Source organism: Danio rerio, chromosome 18 (genome assembly GCF_049306965.1).
Source record: "Danio rerio strain Tuebingen ecotype United States chromosome 18, GRCz12tu, whole genome shotgun sequence".
Classification (NCBI taxonomy): Eukaryota; Metazoa; Chordata; class Actinopteri; order Cypriniformes; family Danionidae; genus Danio; species Danio rerio.
Window position 1 is genome coordinate 21948950 of NC_133193.1, and position 15431 is coordinate 21964380.

General features: G+C 36.5%; 2 protein-coding genes across 6 annotated transcripts; both read left to right on the forward strand.

Annotated features, from left to right (window-relative positions):
- The first annotated feature begins 248 nt into the window (after nucleotides 1–248).
- Nucleotides 249–5764, forward strand: wee2 (WEE2 oocyte meiosis inhibiting kinase). Of its 3 annotated transcripts, none has more exons than XM_073928915.1 (12): nucleotides 249–339; nucleotides 855–1109; nucleotides 1229–1428; nucleotides 1503–1557; nucleotides 1677–1846; nucleotides 2662–2783; nucleotides 2874–3020; nucleotides 3105–3206; nucleotides 3886–3971; nucleotides 4082–4252; nucleotides 5129–5277; nucleotides 5386–5764. In XM_073928915.1, the coding sequence occupies exons 2-12, from the start codon at nucleotides 864–866 to the stop codon at nucleotides 5519–5521; spliced, it is 1584 nt and encodes a 527-aa protein (XP_073785016.1). In that variant the 5' UTR covers nucleotides 249–339; nucleotides 855–863; the 3' UTR covers nucleotides 5522–5764. The 3 variants fall into 3 exon arrangements, with proteins under 3 accessions (XP_073785016.1, NP_001032299.2, NP_001038367.1); NM_001037222.2 differs by lacking the exon at nucleotides 249–339 and adding an exon at nucleotides 488–582; NM_001044902.1 differs by lacking the exon at nucleotides 249–339 and adding an exon at nucleotides 549–625.
- Nucleotides 5765–6624: 860 nt separating this feature from the next.
- Nucleotides 6625–12908, forward strand: bida (BH3 interacting domain death agonist). 3 transcript variants are annotated; one of them, XM_073929220.1, is made up of 4 exons: nucleotides 6625–6725; nucleotides 7324–7598; nucleotides 11525–11658; nucleotides 11747–12908. In XM_073929220.1, exons 2-4 carry the CDS (start codon nucleotides 7358–7360, stop codon nucleotides 11933–11935), a joined length of 564 nt encoding a protein of 187 aa, XP_073785321.1. In that variant the 5' UTR covers nucleotides 6625–6725; nucleotides 7324–7357; the 3' UTR covers nucleotides 11936–12908. The 3 variants fall into 3 exon arrangements, with proteins under 3 accessions (XP_073785321.1, XP_005159166.1, NP_001073295.1); XM_005159109.6 differs by having other exon boundaries at nucleotides 6625–6679; NM_001079826.1 differs by lacking the exon at nucleotides 6625–6725 and having other exon boundaries at nucleotides 7340–7598; nucleotides 11747–12156.
- Nucleotides 12909–15431: the final 2523 nt, after the last annotated feature.

Below are 15431 nucleotides of genomic sequence, written 5' to 3' on the forward strand. Positions count from 1 at the left end.
TATCTATCTATCTATCTATCTGTCTGTCTGTCTGTCTTTCTGTCTATCTCTTTATTTTGAACTTTTAAAAAATATTTAAGTTGCTAAACGTTACCAGTTTATATTTTTAAATATGTACATTTGTCATTTATGTTTTTATTGATTTTTTGTTTAATTAAAAATAAAAATAAAATTGCTAAATAAATAGTCTGCAAAGTTGTTCATCCCAATCGGAAACTACTTTACTTGCCTTGACTACTGCACGAACCAGTAGCATTTGATTGAGCGTTGAGAAGCGTATTTCATTGGTTGACTGATGAACGCATATTGTCACTTCCGAGGAACTAAATTTTAATAAAGGTAACATTAATATACAGTATGTGATGACTGTGACTATCACGCATTCCTTGTATAATGATAATGAATAATTCAGTGTATGGCTCCGAAACAATCTCCGAACAAATGTTTAAAGTGACCGGAATCAAAATACGTTACTAGTTTGCGGTTAATTATGGGACGAGCATTTCCGCCCATTGTTAAAGGACCTCATTAACGCTGACGCGCCATTTTTTTTAGCGTGGTGGCATGTGAGCTCATCTCACGGTAAGCTGGAACTGAGTTTCATTCAAAGCAGTAGATTATGAAGGTGACTTCAATATATATCTATCTATTTTGGTGTAGCATGCACAATAGACATTTTTGAGATACCGAGGTATCAAGCTTGTGATGGACTTTGTGTCTGGTTGTAAATTTTAAGTTCATATTTTTTTTAAAACATCTGGATGGCTGTTTTTATAATACTTATACCATACAAATGATATTGGTCATCTGTCACCTCTATCCTAAAATATGATCTTTTTCTCCTCTGACTGCAGTGGTCTGAAATGGCCTCTGTGAATGCAACGCAGCAGCATCTGAACTTCTCCAGCAGCTGGGAGGAGGACAGCAGTGACAATAGTTTTGATGAATGGACACACAAGAGTGTCCCCCTTAGAAGCCCCTGCCGGACACCCCGGATACAACGACACCGTAACAGAAGCATCACAGTTTCTCCTTCAGTCCCTACCTCTCCCATACCATATGCTGCCTGGAAAAAGCTTCGACTTTGTGACTCGCCCAGCACACCAAAAGTAATCTTGGTTGTGCTTTGGTTTCATGTAAACCTTGATGTGGTGACCGTCTGGTGTATGGTTTTGTAGTATCAATAAATTTGACCTTACAAAGAGTTGTTTACTTCCTCCACCCACAGAGTTTGCTGTCTAAATCAACGATGCCTTGCTCTAGCAGCAAAACGTGTCGCAGTCAGCGATTCCTACGCCTGTCTACTGCATTTGAACGAGTTCCTTCAGTGAACATTAATCCTTTTACACCAGACACCGTGCGCAGAAACAGTGAACACTACAAGAGAAAGAGTCAAAGGAGTGATGATGATGAGGACTATGGACCAAGGTAACACTTGTCTTTCATCTCAGCGATGCCCGTTGTGTTACTAAATTGACATTGAGGTGCTTTTATTTCAACAGATCTAAAGAAATTCAGAATTCATCCGAGGATGAAAGTTTCTTCCTCCCCTCGAAGGTACGTCATTGTTCTATCTTGTATTTCTATGTAGTATTTTTGTAAGGCTTCATAATCCCACAAAAGCTTTGGCAAATCTCTGTGTTCTCTTGCAACGTCTCCCATCTGTTGGCCTTCAGAGGCCAGCAGTGTCAGCCCGCATGCTGTCGCGTTACGAGAGTGAGTTTCTAGAGCTGGCCTGCATTGGCGTGGGCGAGTTTGGTTCCGTGTATCGATGTGTGAAGAGGTTGGATGGTTGCATGTACGCCATCAAGCGCTCTCGCAGGCCAATCGCAGGCTCCGCTAATGAGTGAGTCAGCACTGCCAGCCACTTAAAATTCTAATTTTCCCTAAATGGACCTTTTTCACACTTACAGGATTTTTACAAGTGAAATTTGTAAATGATGGTTAAAAAAAAACTTAATGGGTAAGAATAATAGTGATCTCCTAAAGTCAGATTACTTGTGTGGACAGGTTGTTGATTTTTTTGTATATGGTGTTGTTGAACCCATCTTTTTGCTTTGTTTTGCCATAGAAACTATGACTCTATATTCTGTACAAAAATTCCACTAATCAGAGTCCCTGCAGGTGCACCCACAATCTTTCCTCTAAATACTGCAAATAATGTAATCAATAGACCATTTTGAGGAATGTAAACAAAAACAAACTTCCTGTTTTACATCTTTAATTTCTGTAGCTTTTGAGAATCCAAAAAAGCCGCGTATTGATAATGTTATGATAGCCGTTTTAACATTAAGTTGTGATTGAATTGCCTCTTCTTACAGTTATGAAATAGTTTGATAACAAGCAGGACATGTTAATGACCACAGTACATTTAAAATGTCTATACTTGTTTACTTGCCCTCTGAGAAGACTAAATACATATACTAAATTTTCTTAAATATAAAATGTACTCAAAACAAGTTTTGTGTGTTAAGTCTGTTGTTTCTTAAGCTCTTTTTATTATTTTTTTTTCCAATGTTGCACACATTATGCTGCCAGTTTGTGAAAAAGGTCCATTTTTTTAAAACACTTATTTCAAAGAACAGCTGTTTATGGCTAGGAATTTTGTGCTTCCTTGATAAATAATTGATCTCAAATGTAACTTTTTTTTTTTTTTTTCAGGCAGCTTGCCTTGAAGGAAGTGTACGCCCATGCTGTGTTGGGCCATCACCCTCATGTTGTCCGATACTACTCTGCATGGGCTGAAGATGACCATATGATTATACAGAATGAGTACTGTGATGGTAGGAAGGGATTGTCATGAAACTACGAGGATGGTCATGTTTTTGTTTATTAGACTTGGGGTATTTTCTTGGGTGATTTTTGTACTATAGGTGGCAGCCTTCATGATGCTATAACTGAAAAGAGAGAGCAAGGGGAGTTCTTCAGCGTTCCCGAGCTCAGGGATCTGCTCCTACAGGTCTCCATGGGGCTCAAGTACATCCACAACTCAGGCCTGGTGCATCTTGACATCAAACCGAGTAAGCTTTGTACAACTTTAACTGTTTCTCCTTTGCTTTTTTTCCACATGCACCTAAAGTTCAATGAATTTCCGTTCCTTTCAGGTAATATTTTCATCTGTCGTCGATCCACCTTGAGTGCTGGTGGAGAGGGAGATAGTGAAGAAGAGGATGAAAGCCACTCTTCTGGAGTTGTATATAAAATTGGTGACTTTCTATTTGCCTTTTTATTCATATTGATAAAATTAAGTGTATTTTTTGAAACCCAAATAAATTGTAGTCAATAAGAAAAAGCTGAAACTCAAAACAGGGGGCATTTACCTGACATGATTTTTAACTAAAAACACAACACCTACTTGAAGCATTTTTGTCATTCATTCACACCATAACCACATTTCAAACGCCTAAAAACACAAACTTTTTAGAACAATTTGAGTTGAAGATTTTAAAGGCTGATTTGGAATTTGGAAATGGTTCATGCCTGCATATTTGCACATTCACTCTGTAGAATTATGCGATAACTTGACATCCAAAATAACAATGGCAATTGACAGTGACATGACTAGCTACTAGTTTTGTGTGAAAAAGAGTTTTATTCTTTAGCTGATATTTCAGCCAAACAAATTTAACGTTACAAGTCTAGCAATTTTGTTTTGTTTGAATTAATTTTTTTTATTTTATTTTTTTTAATATATTTTTTATTTTTATTGATTTATTTGTGTTTTATGTATTTTATTTTATTTAACTTATTTTTATATTTATTATTATTTATTTTTATTTATTACAAAATTTACATTGACATTTTTGTTTTTGATCTCCATGGCTATATTATTGGTAAAAACAGTAACAACTTTCAATTAAATTTTATCTTTATCTTATTATTTAGGTGACCTGGGTCATGTAACGTCCATCTCAAGCCCTCAGGTAGAGGAAGGGGACAGTCGCTTTCTGGCTTATGAGGTCCTGCGAGAGGTCAGTTTGAGCTCTGTCAGTGTCAAGCTTGTATTTCTGCATGTTAAAAGAAGCTAATGCTAATTCTAGACATGACCAGTGGTTCATGAGGTGAATTTTCTCTTTCACAGGACTACACGCATCTTCCTAAAGCAGATATTTTTGCGCTGGGTCTGACAGTGTTGTTGGCTGCAGGTGCTTCACCACTTCCCCAGAATGGGGATGATTGGCACAGATTGAGGCAAGGAGAACTACCCAACCTGCCACATGAGTTACCAGCACTCTTTAAAGACCTTCTAAAGGTACTGTTTTAATAAACTGCATATTTGAGTAATTTATTAAGTTCCCTGTTATATGGCTGTATATTGACTGAATATAGTGACTCCAAATGTTTTTGTTCAGTCATCTTACAACTTAAAGGGATAGTTCACACAAAAAGAAAATTCTGCCATTTACTCAGCAAATGTTTTCTTTTGCCCTGTAAAACACAAGATATTTTGAATAGTAGAAGCCTGTAACCATTGACATTCATAATATGAAAATAAAGAGAGAGCGTAAATGATAATTTCGAGTTTTAGTTTAACTATCCCTTTAATGTGCAGGCCTGCAATAATACAGTTTGACCAGTGAGGTGCTGTTGGACAAAACCGTTTCCAGATGTAGTCTAATAAAAGAAATTGTGTAAAGAAATCTCGTGTGCAAATGAGGCAAAAGTGTGGGTAAGATTTACATGACCCTAAACAAAAAAGAAAAGAAAAGAAAGAGATGCCATGTGTAACCACTCAAAATACTCAGCAAGTTTATAAAATAATTGTTTATTGCAACCCTACCTAGTCTATACTAGTCTCTTGAGAACTTTTTTCTTATAAGAAGTTCTTCAAATCATTAGTTTACTTGCTATAGAAACCTCTAAAAGGTTTTAGCAATAACATTCATGAAGATCTGATTTCATGTAAGTATCAAAGTATATGACATGGTTTTCTCGTCTAACAAAAACATGATTGCCAGCAGAGGGCATAAAATCAACTGTCCAATGCTGTTAATGTAGTTTCAGTTTTAGTTTTTGGTTCCTCTTCTTTAGAATTCTCATGAATGTGCTGCCGTTTTTGAGTTTGTTTACAGTGAAGTAATATATGACTCCCGATTGACAACCATATGGATTATTGTGTACTTGATAGTCACTATTAGATCCTGATCCTACTGCAAGGCCATCTGCAACAGCTTTGTGTCGGCATGATGTTCTATGTAAGGAGAGAGCTGGAAAACTTGCTACACAGCTTCGCAAAGAGCTAAATGTGGAGAAATTCAGAACAGCTATGCTGGAAAGGCAAGTTATGACATTATACTATCTTTGAGGACTGAGAAAAAAGCAGTACTAATCATTGCTGCTCGCAGACATTGTAATTGCAATACATTTTATTTATTTCTTTAATAGAGAACTGAAGGAGGCCAGACTGGCTGCTACCTCCCCGCAGCAGTCCTGCCAACCAGGGTCCCTTCCCAAGGCTAAGAGGAAGCTTGTGGGCCGAAATGTAGCTCGTTCTGTGAGCTTTGGATTTCCTGGATACTAACACTGGCTCGAGCACTGACTTTTTGTTCTGCATGTGCCAACAGGCCTAAATCTTGTATTGTTCTGCATTACAGTGAAGCGGTCACTGATGAAAATTCTTCTTTTTGTCTGAAACTGGACTAAAAATTAACATGGGCACTGGGTGCAATAATTTGTACTGTTTACTGTGGATTGTCACATTTTTTTTGCAACACGATTGGTGCGTTTTAACTGTAAATAAAGTTTTTAAATGCATTAAGCATCATTCAGTGAAACCTTTTAAATTTGTCTGTTGTGGTAGTTCAGCAACACACTTCACATGAAAAAGGAAATACAGCATAATTGTTAGTCTGCTGTGTATAAATGATACATCTGTAAATACATTTACAAAACATCTGTGGAGCAAAAGTGGAGCATTACACTCAAAAACCCAAATTTAAACACTACAAATTGTTCCAAACCTTTAATTATAATTTTTCTTTCTTTTGAGCAACAAAAAATAATCTTGACACATGGAAACCGCCTTTTGCATCCAAATAAGAAAAAAAAATATGGAAGTGGGTTAGCTTGGCTTCAACCATCTTCAAAATATTTTTTTTTGTTTGAGGACAGGAAGGGAAACTTAATATGGGTTTGAAACAAGTTTAGGGTAATGACTGTTTATTTATCTTAGTGGAAACTTATGTACCACCTTTGCTGTGTGAATTTGATCGCAGTGTAGTGCTTTCTGTCTTTGGTGTTTTCCCCACTAAAATACACAAGCACAAAGTGCAATAGACGATTTTTGGTCAACTTTTCCTCAGGAATCTTATCTGTCAAGAGCAGTCTAACAGAAGGGGAACTCCAACCCTCTGCACTGAAGTTGAAAAAGACGAGGATAAAATCACGTATACACAGTGACTTTCTGTTTGTGTTTGACTTGAATCATTCTCATCAACTGCGATTATTTATTTGTTATTCAACAAAATAAAAATAACGAACCAAATAACACATTTAACAGCATTTCTCCGTTGCACAACTACAGGAATTCAGCGGCCTTCCTGGACACGCCCCTCTACTCCAGCGTCATTCGTGACACGTAGTAAGGCGGGGAGTTTTTACTAGACTCCCCGCTGCACTTGGCTTGTTGTTTATTGCGTTGCGTGTTGATTATGCTTCCCTGTTTGTATTCAAAGTTTACGTAAGTAACGAATATTTATAATTTTACTCAAAAGTACATTTGATAGGTATATTGATTAAAGTTTGAACCTTTGTCTCCAAAAATAGATATACAATTCAGTGTAGTATTTACTTAGTACTTTAGACCACCGGTAACGTTATTTAGCCGGTGTTTAAGTTAGCATGGTCTGTGTATATAATGTTGCGACAATATAATTTATTTTTACGCTTATGTACATAATAACGTTAAATATAAGTCATAGTTTTTCAGTTTAACCTTCCGGTCAGCGCACCGAAAGTTGAGATTTTAACGTTAGTCGTTATGCAAAACCGAACATTTAGGGTTACGTTTAATAAATATTTGCGTCTGTAGCTTGCTGCAACGTTAGATATCCATGGACTTGTGTTGTTTTTCTGTGGCTTTTAAAACGAAAGTTATTAGTCCACCAAGGGAATGTGTGATAGACTCTTGTATAACGTTAAATACGTGGAATACAATGAAAGTAACTGTAAATAAGAGTAACGTTTAGTCAAAATGTACATTTGTATACTGTATGCAGTTGTGTCCATTGTGAATTATTAAATAAATATCAGTCCTAATGAAATAGCCACTATCTGGATCTTTCATAATAATGAAACGAGCTGCTTTTTGTTTTTTAATTGCAGAGCACCTGTATGAGACATTGTACAGGCCTGCTCGATGGACTTCAACAGGAACTTTGACCATATTCCACATACATCTCTGGTGCTCCTTTCCTTTCTTGACCAGAAAGACTGCCAAAATGGTGAATCGGGAAGGGTCTTTGATTATCGTGAAGATAACCTGTCTACAAATCATATTGACAGTGATGGGGATATAGAAACCGACGGACAAAGTCCACCAGCGACCTACAGAGACCTTTTACATGAACTACAGCATGAAGTTCAGCCTGGTCTTTCAGGTAATTTGTTTTCTCTTACATGAAAGAGTTAATAAATTCTTTCATTACAACAGGAACATGTCTGTTTCTAGAATGTTCATTTAACTGTGCAAAAGCAGCAGGTATTTCCTGCGCGCTCAATGTCTGAATTCTAATCTAGGAGGTTAAGGAAGTTTAATATTTAAAATTTTGTTACAAGCTCTTCACATACTGGCAATAAAAAAGGATTAATGCATATTATTTCCAGGGACGCACCAAAATTGAAATTTAGTTTTATACAAAAACCTATATCTTTATATTTGCAAACTAATAAACTGTATATAAACATAAGTTTTGATATCAATTTATCTGAACCAAATTATAAATCAAAAGGCAAATAAATACACTGTAAAAAGCTCTTAGTTTGCTTCACTTAAAGAGAGTAAATCCATTGGTTTCAAAGTGATTAGTTGAATTTACTTAAGGTAACAAGTTTACTCACTTTTTTAAGTAAATGAATTATGTGCATAATTATAAAAATGAACTTCAGTAAGTTTAATTGTTTTAAGTTACAATGGATTTACTCACTTTTTAAAGTAATGTCAACTTTTTGGGGGGGGGGGATGAACCAGAGCACCCAGAGGAAACTCACAACTCACACGGGGAGAACATGCAAACTCCACACAGAAATGGCGAACCAGCGATCTTCTTGCTGTGAGGAAACAGCTCTACCTACTGTGCCACCGCGTTGCCCCTAATAAAATCTTACATATATTAATAATTTTATACAGAAAACAAGAGAAGCAATCTGAAATTGTAATGGCATTCACCATAACCACATTTATGTATGTCAAGCAACCTCAAGCATGTCAACTGAAACTTCAACCTGATACTAGCGGTTTTATCTCACATCTGACAAGTCACCTTGTTTTTTACTATAGTATATATTTTTGATAGTATACTTTTATAGTGGAATGTTCTATGAGGAAGGACATTTCTTGTTGTCTCTCCTTTGTTTTTAAGTTAGCCATAGGAATGTGTTTACAAAACTCAACCCATCACTGAGGGGTTTTCAGAGGGTCATGCTTGTGGGCTTATCTCATCAATGAAAATCTTAATGAGTGCTCACTTTGCAAATGTTAAGAATGGTATGGATTCAGAAAATCCAGTAGTCCCTCATCTGACACCTTTGTTCATCTTCGTTATACAAATTAGGAATTTTTAGATAAAATCAGAGAGCTCTTTGACCCTCCATATACAGCAGTGGTCCAGAAAGGGACCAAAAATATGCTGTTTTCAGTGGTTAAACTGTAATCAAATGAAGCTCCAAGAACACTTTTGAGCTCTTAAAAAAAAACACTTCCGAATGCACATTTACTAAAGGCAATACGATACTTGTGTGTTGCGCTTCTGACTCTAATGGCAAATATTTCATATTGCCTGCCTCTAATAGGGCTGCACAATATTGGAAGAAATAGACATTGGAATATTTTGTTTTACAGCTACATTGTGATAAGATATATATTTTCACCAATGGACTGAACATTTCTTTTTGTGAAGAATTTATTATTTCAGGATTTTTTGGGTGGTTTTATAGTGGAGTGCATCTGCATAAATCATTAAAATCAACTTTGAACTAGATTTTTAGGGGGGGAAACTTGATTGAAAAGTCTTAATGGGAGTTGGACACAAAAAATCTAATGTAAAACGACTTCACTACAAAAATGTAATTAGTTTTTGTTAAAGCAAAGTGGTTTCTTGTGCCTGAATGCTTTAAACTCACTTGATATGTTTAACAGAAAAACCAAACAAATGCAATTAATTAACTTTAAATCCACAATAGTTTAACTTCGCCATTAATCTACAAGCTCCTGGTCAACAGTAAGCCACACTTGACATAGGAGAACCAGTGATATTACTATTGCGGATGCACACATTGCGATATCGATGCTAAAGCTATATATTGTGCAACGTAGTAGGCGCAGACCTGATGAGGAAGAGAAGGCATTGGCGAATAAAGTTGTTTTTGAGCTCTCATGGAATGTTTTGACAGTTGTGAAGAGTCAGAGAGCTCAGATTCTGTCTAAAATATCTGTATTTGTGTCCAAAGATTGATGGAAATGGGGCTGGAACAGCATGATGTTGAGTTAAGCTTAAGAAGTTTATGCTTCTGCGTCGAGTGATCGTTGTGGCGCATGCGTTGTTGTGCATTTATACTTCAGTGCACTGTTTGTGTTGCTCTGCAATAACACTTCCGAAATTAGCTGGCAGTAGGTTTTTAAGTTCCTTTGTCGAGTTTCTTTGATGGGTTTTAATTTTTCTGAACGCTACCTTAATATAGAAGTAGCTCAAACTCGCTAATTTTGAGGCAGGAACCGGGATACATGCAAAAACTTCAATCATAAGATAAAAACAAAACTTTCCACCTCCTTCTTGGGACTCTATCGTAAACACTCACTCCAACGCGTTCACCAGCTCTTGCGTTATGTGTTGTTACAACATGTAGTTACATTTTTGGAAAGGTACGCAACGGCGAGGGCTATTCGTCCACGCGCAGGCTGCGCCAGAGCATACACGTGCGCTTGATGCAGAGGTATATATCAGCCTAAATTAATAACAGAAATTTAATGTTTTGTGAACAAACCCTTTAAAGCACAGGTGTCAAACTCAGTTCCAAAAGGGCCGCAGCTCTGCACAGTTTAGTTCCAACCCTAATTAAACACACCTGATCAAACTATTTGAGTCCTTCAGGCTTGTTTGAAACCTACAGGTAAGTGTGTTGGAGCAGGGTTGGAACTAAACTGTGCAGGGCTTCGGCCCTCCAGGAATTGAGTTTGACATCCCAGCTTTAAAGGGTCAATGGAATTAAAATAAAGTGTTTTACATGTTAGTATCAGTATTGTTAGCTTTTAAGTTATCCATAAGCCCTAAAACAGCAACAAAATTCTTGTTTAGAAGATTTAAAACCAATATAAACATGTAAAGCTTGTAGTTTGTCTCTTTCGCTCAAATGGATCAACGTTTCTTTTATACGTCTCTTCTCATGTGCTTTTTTTTGATGTGCTTCAACTTAACCACTCTCACTGGCAGAACGGTGATGATGAAACAAAACTCTGGTGGCATTTTGGTTGAATTTTTTTTTTTTTTTAAAGGAGGAGTTACACTATGTTCCGACCTCTCCGTGTTTCAGTAAAGATTACATCAAACATTGAATAAAAGTGCATGTTTCAAAGCACTTCATGGGACTTTTAGGTAGTTGTTATAATTACCTTTCTTGCTGCGAAGTAGAATTCTTCAATACTAGTTAATGTCCCCACCCCCTCACCCCTGCCCCCCAAAAAATAATGAAAACTGTGTTCCAGAAGAGTAGCAGTTTCGAAATCTTAAATGTTTTGCAGCACAGACAGACTAGTGGAAGTTAAGCAGTCAGTCAAGTTTACGATATTTTCTTAATTGATTTCCACTTTTATGAAAATGTATATAGAACAAACACGATTAATGTAACCAATTTTTTTAAAGGGGCCTGCTTTAGCCTTTAATGCTGGGGAGCCACCATCTTGCAATACCACTCTGTCTGACGTCACAGGATTGGTTCTGTTCCCTGAAGTAGAGACAAAGTGGAAGTAATGGACTGACCATGGAGCCTAATTTAACCCAATGCGTCAGGTTTTGGATGTGCATCGCGGAGCTGGTGCATTTGTGGTTAACATATATATATATATATATATATATATATATATATATATATATATATATATATATATATATATTCTTTCATGGTTAATGCATTCAATTTGTTTCCTACTAGTTATTATCCAAATAAAAGTATGCCATAAGAGTAGTGTGTACCTACTTCTGTATGTTCATTTGATGGACTCTTTACTAAGGCCAAGTACAGTAGTAGATTATTCACTGAAGTATTATGATAGCAGTAACAAAATTTTGAATGCTGTGTATTTTTGTTTCAGTCAATGCAGAAGAGGCTCGAGCTGCGAGAGAAATGGCGGCAGAGTTGATCAGAATAGCAGATCTTCTGGAGCAGAGCGTTCTGTCTCAAGCTGCTGAGAGTCTGACTAAAAAACTGAGATCTTCCCAAGAACAGGTCTGTCAGATTGCTAAACTGTACGCATTTCTGATGGCTTTACGCGAATGGTTCCTCCATTTAAATAGTATCACTTGCATATTTTCAGGTTTGGGCCAGTCATCTATCTAAAGGAGTGCAGACGTTACTTCAGCATGTGGCAGCAGCCAAAGAGTTTAAGAAGGAGCTTGTGGAGATGGCCTTCACGTTCATGCTCATGAAGACTGTTTGTGAACGCACACCTGATTTTCTGTTTGGCCTTTATGGGACAGTGGTGCAGTTTTTCGGATCCAACTGATCCCCGATGAAATCTGATGAGCAGTTAGAGAAGTGAAGGATTTGAAGAAAAAAAGATACGTTCAAACATGGTTTGATAATACAAATGTCAATTAATTCAGCTTTTTAAAACTGAATACGTTTGATTTTGTAGCTGTTATTCATTGTGTTTGTTGTTGTTGTTCTCCATGACATTGGGTTTTTTGTTCATTGTGTATATAAATAAATAAATGTAAGAAAACATGTCTGCTTTATTCATCTCAGCTTTGGTTACTTAGTATTTTTGTGCTGTATTTTCAGTGTTTTATTGTCGGCTTTACTTGTATTGAAACCTCTGGCAACTTTTTTGTATGGAGGTCAAGCTGAAAAAATATTGTATACTATTCCTTCTATGCTAAATGAAGGACTCCTGAGACATTCCAAGCATGGGATGGGTCCTCCTGGTGAGTTCCTCACAGCTCCTATACACATCTCTGCCATTTCCTTACTGTAACCATGTGCTCTTCACCATACACAATCTGCTCGTGATCTTCCTTCGGATAATTTTGTCATGTTTGGTGTCATATGACAGTTTTCAGTGTTGTAGTGATGAAATCAACAGAGACATTGATTAATTATATTTCAATCTACATTATATTTACTATTGCTGAGTCATGACCTTAGGAGAGTATGTTAATGTTCTTCTCCCCCACTTTATCTCTTCAACTTTTCTCTCACGTTCAGCTGGTCTTGGGGGTTAGTTTTCACTCATGTCTGACAATGCTTTGCTCAGGGTATAAGGAAAGGTAACTGTTGATCTGGGAGAATGGCTTTTACTCTGCATCTCCCGCATACCAGTGCGTAGCCTCATATGCTAACAAAGGCAGTTTCACTGTGTTGCTCAGCAGTGCATATGTTACAGCTAATTTCTTAATACAGTATGTTAGTTTGTGCCATTATAATGTCTGTATATTTAAACATGTAACTTAATAAACAACTTTGCCTGCTTTAAGACGTAGAGATTTTTTCTCTTTATCAGTGATGAAAAACAACTATAATGGAGTCAGTTACAATGGAGTCAGATAAATAATGGATTTAAACACACCATCCTTCAACGGCTTTCTGTTTCCGATTATTGGTTCAGAATAGCAGCGTAAGCTCCAAGACTTGCATCAGTAAAATGAATGGATTGTTTTTTTATTGTTGATGTTATTTAATATTTGATTATTATATGATTCTTAAATTTGTGCAGCAGTTGTCATTTGTTTTTGACCTGCTGTTTTTTTTTTTTGAGCAAATACAATCAAATCTTGAATTAGTTGGATCACAGACATAACTTTGATTTCTTTAACCCTTTAATAATAATAAAAAAAAAAACTAGATTGCATTTCTCAACTCCTAATGTCTAGTTAACACAATACATTTCTTTCAACAAATCCCATATTTTCTAAAATATCAGCCTCTACCAAATAGTTTATATGTCGGTTTATAGTAAAATACTGGAATGGAGCTTCTGCGTTAGCCTGCCAATTCTGACGGGCGCGTGCGAGTAAACAGCTTTTTGTCTCGTTTTACGCTTGAGCAACTAAATGAATGCAAAAGTTTATTTAACTGAATGTATTTTAATGACATTACAACATCGATGCTGTATAAGGAACCGTATAAAATGGAAAAAAAGTTCACAATAACAGGTCACCGGAAGTATCAGCATGGAAACAGCACTAGCTCGGCATATACCCTATTTACAGTTTTTTTGGATTGCTTACACACTAAAATTAAAAGTAGTACACTATTAGCAAAACCTTACACACACGTATCAAAACATCAGCCCATATTTGCACAACTATAAGCACATTGTCAGCTTCACACTTGTTGCAAAACTCTACACACAGTGATTTGCAAAACACTAAACACACTTAACATACATTACACACTAAAATCTATCATAAAGTCACTTCCTTGCAATACCAAAGCAGTGTGCAAACACTTGTTTGATTATTTGTAGACACACCAATCAGGTGTTTAAGCACTATAAAATGCCAGTTTCAATGATAACCATCAGGTCTCAATATCAACACTGTCACACACCATAAAAAAAAAAATATATATATATATATATATATATATATATATATATATATATATATATATATATATATATATATATATACATATATATATATTCAAATGAAGCAAATTTATGGAGTGCCTTTCGAGCACAATTTCGAAAGGGTGAAAAGATTGTGGCATGATTATGCAGAGGTATGTATTCACTTTAGCAGTGTGATCTTGCATACTGTCTCATAATCTTTTACTGTACTGTAATACTAGATCTACACAATTTTGCCTGACACTGTTCTACACGTAGTTTTATGAATGGATGGAGAGGAGATCTAGCATGAGTTTGCTTACGTAGATGATGGTGTGTTCAACCTGACGTGAAAACGGAGTAGAAGAAACATCATTGGCCACAGGGCTTACAGTCAATGTCCCAGGGCAACGTGGGGGAAATATACAGTAACACTCTGTGCAGCCATTACAAAGAATGGGTCCTCCACTGCCATGACCATATGAGCCCTTACAACACAGCACATATACTTACATTCTTGGACCAATTGCACAACATAACAGCAGCAAATGAAATCGATCATACGCAATACATTGTTGTCTGGGACAATGTGTCTTTCCACCGTTCTGCTCTGGTTCAGAACTGGTTTTAGCAACATCCACATTTTACCGTCCTTTATCTTCCACCATACTCTCCATTCCTCATCCTTATTGAAGAGTTTTTCTCTGCATAGTGGTGGAAAGTATATGATCTCCGTCTCCAAGCTGAGGTACCCCTCATCCAAGCCATGAAGGAGGCCTGTGACCAGATGGAGGTAGCAGCAATACAAGATTCTACATTCAAGACACTTCTTTCCAAGGTGTCTTGCTAAGGACAACATTGCAATTGATAATTCTCATGCCAGATCTATCTTACAGTTCAATACGTAAAGTGACATGTTACAGTACTTTGAATCTTCATGCCAACATGTTGGACATGTTGAGGAATAAATGAGTTTCTTCAAGGTGCAACATTGTTCTTGAGTAGTGTTTGGTGAATTTACTTTATATTTGTACTTTGTTGATGGTAGCCTACTCTAATCATAGGGAAGCAGAAGTGCTAAAAGTGTTTTAGGTTTATCACAGCAGTGTGTAACTCGTGCAAACAGTGTATAGTAAATGTGAAAATGTGTGTTTCTTATGGTAAAAAGTGTGGTTTTTAAACAGAAGTCTATAGTTTTTATAAGAGTGTTTAATTATGCAAAGGATCTGTAGTGTTTTGCTAATTGGGTGTGTGGTTGTGCTAATTGTGTGTACTGTTTTGAAAACACGGGCCCTGTTTTGAAAATCGTGCTTAAGCAATTCAAAAAAACTGTAAATAGGAACTTATATACATCTAATATATCTAGAATACTACAGGAGTATTACATACTAAGCAACAGAATCCTGTGGTGCCACAGAAATGTTTAAGTGATACCACACACTACCACAAG